The sequence below is a fragment of the Zingiber officinale genome, chromosome 4A (genome assembly GCF_018446385.1).
Source record: "Zingiber officinale cultivar Zhangliang chromosome 4A, Zo_v1.1, whole genome shotgun sequence".
Lineage (NCBI taxonomy): Eukaryota > Viridiplantae > Streptophyta > Magnoliopsida > Zingiberales > Zingiberaceae > Zingiber > Zingiber officinale.
The window spans coordinates 4,177,749-4,186,943 of NC_055992.1; the positions used below are offsets into that span (position 1 = coordinate 4,177,749).

The 9,195-nt window shown below is 34.6% G+C and overlaps 2 protein-coding genes across 2 annotated transcripts; both read right to left on the reverse strand.

Moving 5' to 3' along the window:
* Nucleotides 1–283: 283 nt before the first annotated feature.
* LOC121969114 lies at nucleotides 284–3,135 on the reverse strand. Its single transcript, XM_042519036.1, has 7 exons — nucleotides 2,259–3,135; nucleotides 1,890–2,086; nucleotides 1,593–1,796; nucleotides 1,414–1,506; nucleotides 1,227–1,334; nucleotides 739–1,149; nucleotides 284–361 (listed from the first exon to the last, which is right to left on the reverse strand). The coding sequence occupies exons 1-7, from the start codon at nucleotides 3,133–3,135 to the stop codon at nucleotides 284–286; spliced, it is 1,968 nt and encodes a 655-aa protein (XP_042374970.1).
* A 3,448-nt stretch (nucleotides 3,136–6,583) lies between these two features.
* Nucleotides 6,584–7,531, reverse strand: LOC121969115. Its single transcript, XM_042519037.1, has one exon. It carries the CDS (start codon nucleotides 7,529–7,531, stop codon nucleotides 6,584–6,586), a length of 948 nt encoding a protein of 315 aa, XP_042374971.1.
* Nucleotides 7,532–9,195: the final 1,664 nt, after the last annotated feature.

The following is a 9,195-nucleotide window of genomic DNA, read 5'->3' on the forward strand; positions in this document are numbered from 1 at the left end:
AGAAAAACATGCTCAAAATATATTAATCATCCACATACATATTGAAGAAAATTAAGTACATTGTTATCCAAAACAAAATATTATAATACTCAAACAAATATACTAATTAATAAAGTATGCATCATCTTCATCTACATTTGTCTTAATATTTCTCTACCTTAAACTTAAATCTTTGCACACAAAATATAAAATCATTTGTCATCTATCATTACTGATCAAAACATTTGATCTGCATCCACATTTGACCTTCATCCACTATCAGTACTTGTACTAAAAAATCAAGCTATATAGCATCATCTTCTTCCGCTTCTATGTCCAACATTTGATCTTCATCCACATGATCACCATCCATATTAGGATCCTGTATATAAAAGTTAAAATATTAATACCTCACCAATCATCATAAGTAATAATTGAAAAATCATAGCTACTAGAGAGTTATAAATGTTGAATAAATTATTAGATAAATGTTGACTCATGGTGATGACGTGACTCATGTTGAATGACATAAATTTACAGTACCAAGGACAAGATATGAAGATCTAACTAATAACTAAATTTGGAGTCTATTGAAGGATGCAATAAGTCAAGAGGTTACGTGCAATAAGTCAAGTTAACAGGTATACCAAGGATGCAATAAGTCTATTGAAAAAGGGAATTACCACAAGTTATGCCTTGAGTGCATAAATATTTGAACAAATTCCAAAAATATTTATTTAATATGAACTTCATTTTTACCTTGGGATTATTTGGAGCATGAGTTGATGTGGATGAACGTAGACCACTATTAGCATCACATGGAGATAACAAAGCTGCCAAAGACTCCATGTCTACTCTTGAGTCATTTTGATTTAACATGGTCCTTAGAAGAAGTTGAAATTTTTGCTCCATTACCGCCATCTCTTTACTATGTTTCACCTCCATCTCTTCATGTTTCGCTTCTATCTCGTGCACCTTATCAGTTAAATGTTTGACTTCATTAGCATGCCTTTTCTCAATTTCTGCTATTTCTTCATTTCTTTTTAAGAGTGTAGGTGTTGTAGTTCTTCCATAGCATCGCACTCTTCCTGGCTTCTCTTTGCCAAATACAGTCTTAAAAGCCTCAGTAGAAGGTACACTAGAATTTTCAATCAAGTCTCGAAGTTTTGTCTAGCAATTGTATAAGTAATGTTAATTGTGATAGTGAATAATTACATTTGACATGTAAAGCGTAGAGAAACACTTACAATTGCATTATTTGTTTCTTGATCTAGTTGTTTTCCTTTCTTTCTCTGTCGAGTTTCAATGAACATTTCAGCTTGAGTTGGAGACTCTTTATCCTCATTGCTTGCACTCTGCAAGAAGAAAACAATGATTTAAGCACTAAATTTAGGCCAATTTAAATGTATGCTTATAACAAATAGAATAGAATACCAATCTCTCCTTTATACAAGCAAAACTTATAGGCCCTGCACGGTGTCTCCATTTTTGCTGAGCAATATTTTTAGCATTTTGATCACTTATTTCCTAAATTCATCAATGAAAAATGAATTTTATCAAACATGGAAAATATAATATAAAATATTACTTAATTATAAAATTATGTATCTTACTTGAATGGTTTCAAGTCTCCAATAATCCATCAACACTCTAAAGTGTGCTTCTGGTATGTCTTGAGGACGATTTTTCAGCCGCTCGCGCATGGTTGTATACTCGGTGAAATGATTTTTCTTAATCCAACATTTATATCGCCTCCAAGCATCATTTATAATACCATACACAGCCTTCTCCCCTTTTTCTGGAATGATGTATTTTTGCTGCCAAGAAAAGTAATGCAGTTATAAAGATCTAATTTATAAAAATACAAAAACACACATGTAGTAGAAACACAAAAGTAAAAAAATTGATACATTGATATAATTCCATATGTGTTGTTTGTTTGGTATAGCTTTCCAATTTGTGTAAGTAAGAGGACACAAATCTGCACTTCTTGCTATTGTTCCCAAGAAACTACTAAGTTGAGAAACTGTCTTCTGGTCTGGTCCAACGGGTTCTCCTTCTTTATTCAAGATGATTTCTTGTCTATCATTTATCGATCGTTTATGAACTTTTTTACACAATGTCTTTCCTCGTTTTCTCTTCGATGTTGCCCCTAATTAACATTATGAATAAACAAGAAATTTCATATTTTCATAATGTCTAAAATAAGCAAAGACACTTAAAACACAAATGAGTTAAAATCAAAAGTTGATATCCCCTTAAACTAGAAAAAATGTTACCTTCGGTTGTATTGTCATTAGTATCCTCATCTTCTTCATTTTCAAAGTTGATATCCCCTTCAACTTCTTGTTCTATGTCATTTTCTTCACTCTCTTCATCTTCTAATTCCTCTTCTTCAAGTTGATCCCTATGGTTATTAATATATTTTTCAAGTGATATAGCAGGACACTTTGAAGTAGCCTTTGGCTTCTTAGAGGCTGGTTGTTCTTCCGTAGATCCTTGACCATGATCTCCTATTGTATTTCTCAGTTGTCTCTTCAAATTATTTGGACAAAATCTGTCATTTTGGTCATCAATCTTCTTAGATGATTCAGGTTGGACTAAAAATGCATGGTTATCAAGGTCTTTTTGACTTGGAATGTAAGTAGATCCTCCAACTTCGACTTCACTTCCAGTGGCTAAGGATTGCCTCATCTGGTCTTGCTTTTTGTGGTGTGTTTGAGTAGATCTTCCTACTTGGACTGCACTTCCAATGGCAAATAACTTCTTCCTCTGTTCTTGCTTTCCATGTTGCATCAAAGTAGATCTTACTTCTAACTTTTCTTGCTGCATTCTAACTTCTTGAACTGCACTTGTAGTGCTTAATGGCTGCTTGCTTTGGTCTTTCTTTTGATGTTGTATTTGAGTATTTCTAGCTTCTTGGACTACACTTGCAACAGTAGAATTTTTCCTTGGCTCTTGATTTGAAGTAGATTCTTTGTTTTTCTTCATATTTTTGGCACCTTCTTGAATTGCACTTGTAGTGGTTAATGGCTGCTTCCTTTGATCTTTCTTTTGATGTTGTATTTGAGTATTTCTAGCTTCTTGGACTGCACTTCCAGCTGTAGAATTTTTCCTTGGCTCTTGCTTTGAAGTAGATTCTTTATTTTTCTTCATATTCTTGGCACCTTCTACTTTTACTTTATATAGTTTGAGCAATTCAGCACTGGACTTAACTTGAAATTGATGAGGTTAAATATCAATTCTCCTGTTCATTTTTCTAAAACAGGAAAAAAAACCAAAAGCACATAAAATGATTAAAACAATAACATAACAAGTGAGACAATGTATAAAAAATTAAGAACAAAAGCACTGGAATTAAGAACAAATTTCTGTAAACAAAGAGACTGGTGATACTATAAGATAAATAATATACTGAAGGATCAAATTGTCCGGACTAGGTCAGAGAGGGCTCGACCCGGACTGAGTCAAGAAGCTGGATCGGTCGGCAGACCGATCCAGTGAAACCTTGGACACCTGATCGGTCTGCCGACCGATCAGGAATCGATCAGTGGCTATTGATCGATCTGTAGACCGATCAGAAATCGATCAGTAGCCTACTGTGATTTTACTGATCGGTCTGGAGACCGATCAGGAGGCTGTAAGCGCAATGGAAGAGCGACATCTGATCGGTCTCAGGACCGATCAAATTAGTGCCTGATCGGTCTCGGGACCGATCAGATTAGTGCCTGATCGGTCCGCAGACCGATCAGAAGCTGCGCGCATTTGGAAAGAGCGACATCTGATCGGTCCATCTAAGATCCCAACATTTAGGATGGGAGCTTGCTAGATAGGTGAAACTACTTAATCATCTGGCCAATCAAAATGCAATCTGGAAAAAAAAATCTTGGTTTGCAAAAAATAAACACACTCACCTGCTTGAATAATGTCACGAGGTCACCACCAACACAATACTCTAGAACCAGCCAAGTTGAATAGTAGATATTAGAAATTTAGAACAAATAAAGTAAAGAAATTATTTGAATAGCAGATAAGCAAATATTAACAATTTGGAACAAATAAAAGATACTCATTGTGTTTAAATGTCTAGCGCAAAAAGTGACAAAATTAGTACAGATAGACTAATTAGTTACTATTGAATTAACAAAATAAAATCAGTACAGATAGACTAATCCATGGATTCCGACAAAGTGGCATCAAAATTTAATTGATCTTCGGATTCCACCATATTTGACTTAAGAAATGGATTTTCAATAACCGTCGCCGGCATATCATCCCTGACCAACTCGACTTCATAATTGGAATCAACTATAGCTAGATTTACAGCATGATCTGACGGCTCGCTTTGATATAACTCCTGGGCATTTGAATTTATATCATCTTTCATATTAAAAAAGTCTCGTGGAACGGTCTTCATAACATATTTTCTGTTAGCATCAAAAGGATCTTCAATATAGAAGCATTGGTGGACCTGAGAAGCCAACACAAAAGGATCATCTACATAACATCTCTCATTGAAGTAAACACAAGTCAACCTATACTTGTCGTTCTCAACTTCATACCAATCACATCGAAATAACACAAATTTAGAACTACCATAGTAGTCCAGTTCAATTATTTCAATAATTGATCCATAGTATGCTATTGGTTTTGTTGTTGGATTTTCATCTTTAGTGCTAGCAAAGCTTTGGGTCACTGACACCATCGAAACACCACTATTTTGTGTCTTGCGTTTTGCATCACGTTGCTTTGTATGAAACCAGTAACCATTAATGACATAGCTAGAAAAACATCTTGCAATTGTATTTGGTCCTCTAGATAGCTCCTTAAGGTGGTCAAGTACATCATCCATCAAAGCACGATTTTTGAACCACTCAACGAAATCTTGTCCTTGACTCTTTGCTTTACTCCACTTCTTTCTTTTTTTAACATTTGTAATTACGTTTTCATGCTCCCTACAATTGAAATTGCATTGTTAAAATGAATGTTAAATACTTTTAACATAATTAAAGCCAACAACCAATAGATTTACTTACCTAATGAATTCTTGAACTTCATCATGATTAAACAAGATGTAACGGTGGGCTTGACTCCTTAACTTATATTCCAGAGAAATTACTTTTGCACTTCCAATAGAATGACCAATGCTAACTTCATAAGGATCACATCTATCACTATTCCTTGTCATTCTATTAAGCCTTGTTTCTACACCACCATGCAAATATCGTGAGCATAATGTTAAGCATTCCTCAACCAAGTATCCCTCAGCAATAGAACCTTCTGGTCGACTCTTGTTACGAACATAACTCTTCAATTTACCTAAATATCTTTCTGGAAAGTACATCCATCGAAATTGTACTAGCCCTCCTAATTTTATCTCATCCACTAGATGTATAGGCAAATGAACCATTATATCAAAAAAACTAGGAGGAAAAATTGTCTCCAACTGGCAAAGTGTTTCAGTAATCTCTGATTGCAAGATATTAAGATTCCCCACGTCAATTACTTTTTGGCATAAGCAATGAAAAAATGAACAAAGACGAATTAAAGGGTGGGAAACCTGGTTGGACATTGTGCTTCTCACAGCTACTTGTAGCAAGTAATGTAGAATGAAATGTGCATCATGACTTTTGTAATCATAAATTTTCTTCTCAGCAACATGAACACATCTTGAGATGTTTGACGCACAACCATCTGATATTTTTGCTTTCTTTAAAACACCACAGAAAATAGTCTTCTCATTCGGAGTCATGGAGAAACATGCTTTTGAGAACATTATATTTTTACCTTCATTTGTCTCTTTGGGATGAAGTTTCTTTCTAATGCCCATGTCTTGTAAGTCAAAATGAGCTTTTTCATGATCTTTTGTCTTCCCTGGGATATCCAACAAAGTCCCAATTATATTATCAAATATATTTTTCTCTATATGCATCACATCAAGGTTATGGCGCAAGCTATTGTGCTTCCAATATGACAACTCAAAAAAAATTGATTTTTTCTTCCAAGGACCATTGGTAAGTTTTTTTTGCATCTTTCCAAAGACATTATTGAAGTTTTCTAATAATTCTATGGTATCTTTCCCTTTCAACAAAGTTGGTGGAGGCCTGGATTCTTTTCTCCCATTAAAAGCCCTTGTATTTGATCTATATTCATGATCCATAGGCAAAAAAACACGATGATCCATATAACACATCTTTCGACTATACCTCAAATAAGTTGAATTAGTGTTATAATTACAACAAGGACATGCTAATTTCCATTTTGTACTCCACCCGCTCAACATAGCATACCCAGGAAAATCACTGATAGTCCACAATTGAGCTGCTCGCATTTGAAAAGTTTGATTTAGTGAAGAATCATATGTTTCTACTCCTGAATCCCACAATAACTTCAACTCCTCAATCAATGGTTGGAGGTACACATCAATGTTATTCCCTAGTGATTGCGGGCCAGGGATTAATAAAGATAGCATAGCATACTCAGCCTTCATACACCACCAAGGTGGAAAGTTATATGGTATCAAAACCACAGGCCAAGTACTGTGAGACACATTCATGGATCTAAAAGGATTAAATCCATCACTGGTCAATCCAAGCCTTATGTTTCATGAATCATTGGCAAAGTTAGGATGGCATTTATCGAAGTCTTTCCACGCCTCTCCATCCGCGGGATGCCTTAACTTTCCATCCTTTGAACGCTCCTCTTCATGCCACCTTAATGAGCCAGCTGTCTTTGAACACAAAAATAACCTTTGAAGCCTAGGAATCAAGGGGAAGTGTCTCAAAACTTTACCAGAAATTTTGTAAGCTTTCTTATTTTCCTCAAGTTGGCGATCTCCTTCAACATTCTCAATCCATCGTGGAGCTCCACAAACATGGCAAGAGGTGTCATTCTCATGATCTTTCCAATATAGCATGCAGTCATTAGGGCAAGCATCAATCTTTTTATAATCAAGCCCCAAATCCCTTATCATGCCTCTAGTTTTGTTTAATGAATCGGGAATATTCAATTGAGGCATAGATTCTCTCAACAGCACTAATAAAGCATTGAAAGATGCATTACTCCAACCATGAAGGCACTTCAACAAATACAGTCGAATAGTGAATGACAATTTAGTGAAGTTTTTGCAACCCGGGTACAACTCTTGCTTTGCATCTTCAAGTAGATTATAGAACTTTTTAGCATCTTCATTAGGGCCTTCACCAACTCCATTTTCTTCTTGTGCCACATCTCTAAATTGTTCATACAATAGTCCATCAATATCATCAATTGCATCCTCTCTATCATCCATATCACCATTGAGATCCATCAGGTTTATTAGCCCCTCACCATGACGAACCCAAACATCATATCCTTTTTCAAATCCGTATCCAATTAAATGATCAAGCACCACTGCCCTTGTCCTCCAAAAAGCATTGTGGCATTTAGCACAAGGGCACAAAATCTCTACTCCTTGGGGGTTTCCTTTTGTGTACGCATAATTTAGAAAAACTTCAACACCATTAATGTATTCTGGGCTATATCTTGGTAATTTCATCCACGCCTTGTCCATCGGCTGCCTTAGGATAGCATCAAATAAAAAAGGATAAGGAATATTTACTTGTATGCCAATATGTAATGAAAGGCTATGACATTCTTAAATGCCATGAATATGATGTTGAGTTATATTTACTTTTCCAAATCATTTTTTGTCATGGCACCTTACTTGTTCCCTGGTCAAATGTGCTGTTGCAGTTAAAACCTAGAAAAACATCTATTATAACAAACATCTAAATTTAATGTGAAAGGGTTATATACTGTTCACTATGAGACTGGTGGTTAGACTAACATAAAAAAGAATAGTAGTGCATCCTGTACACAATAAAAGACCATATTCTATAACACTAAGCATAAGGAAAGAGGTTCAAGAATGCCTGCATTCTCAAATATAGGTAAGGTTATCAGACAGATATTGTTTTGGCAATGTATGACCAATATAAAGAGTAATGTATTACATGTTACAGAGAACATTACATGTTATAGAGAACAATATAAACACTACAACTGAGCTCAAAGGCGATTTTTAACAATCTTATTAAAGAATAAATCATCATACCTATCTTCACCATCAAGTTGTGTTTGTCCTAACTATTTGGGTTGGCTAGATGAATCTTATCACTAATAAACTATCAATTGTTTATCTCAATTGAGCTCTTTGCAAAACTATATCACTACAAATACTCAAGTCAAGTAAGTCCCTTTGTATTATTTTGTATTATGTCGACTATTGTTTTTCTTTGGCATATCTATCTCTTAGGTCTTCCACTCTAATTCAACCTATAGAATCAATTGGTGAACTTAAAACATGTAAAAATAAAATTCCATGTAAAAATTTAGTATCTCAGCAAATCACATAAGTGTTGAAGCACCTAACCAATACAAAGGTGCTATACTATCTCTTTGGTTCTTGTTATTTTACTGGGAAGAAAAAAAAGGAAACAAAAAAGAAGGATGCAAAATTAACAAATAAAATATGACATAAAAATCAAGTTATTTGCAGCTGGCAAACTTAAAGGTACATGATTGAAAAATAGAACCACAGAGTGTTGGATCTAATCAGGTGGCTTAAGACCTTTTAAACCAAAGCTACAGGCTCATGAAGGGCTCAGGCCAAGTTAATAAGTTATGATATTCTAGAATCTAGATATGATATGAACTCATAAAGAAATCATGGTTCAATATAGAATGGATTGTAGTTGTGCTTTTGTCACTTGGTGAATTGCAATTTTTATAGGTAAAAATAAAATATATATATAAATCTGAGTCTTATTTTGGAAATGTTAACAGAGTTTATCTTATTTAGTAATATAGTTGCAAAAAGTTCAGCGGAAGGATACAATACATGTTGTTACACCCATATAGTTGGGATCAACATGGTTGGTGACGTTGACGATAATAAAGTTGACTTGGTTATTATTCAATTGAAGATCATCTTGCTGTTTTATAAAAATAAACATGATGGTTCCAGGAAACTTATCATGCTACAAGGTTGTAACATGTATAAGGAGTATTTAGTAAAAAGTAATTTGTCATGATAGATTCGGCTAAAGTCATGATTGGATTAGATGTCTACATAAAAGGGCGATACATATCAAAACTTTCAAGTTCCAATTGCTTTGTCCAAGTTGATATTTAGGGGATGACGAGAAGGCACTTCCCTCAATATCACAAGCATAC

Bases quoted from the DNA above. Each gene is read 5' to 3' on its own strand.
- LOC121969114 (XM_042519036.1), bottom strand. From the start codon at position 3,135: ATGAAGAAAAATAAAGAATCTACTTCAAAGCAAGAGCCAAGGAAAAAT. The intron at 1,797-1,889 runs GTATCAATTTTT...TTTTCTTGGCAG, and splicing joins ACATATGGAATTATATCAAT to CAAAAATACATCATTCCAGA. The intron at 1,335-1,413 runs GTATTCTATTCT...TTCTTCTTGCAG, and splicing joins CTTGTATAAAGGAGAGATTG to AGTGCAAGCAATGAGGATAA.
- LOC121969115 (XM_042519037.1), bottom strand. From the start codon at position 7,531: ATGGACAAGGCGTGGATGAAATTACCAAGATATAGCCCAGAATACATT.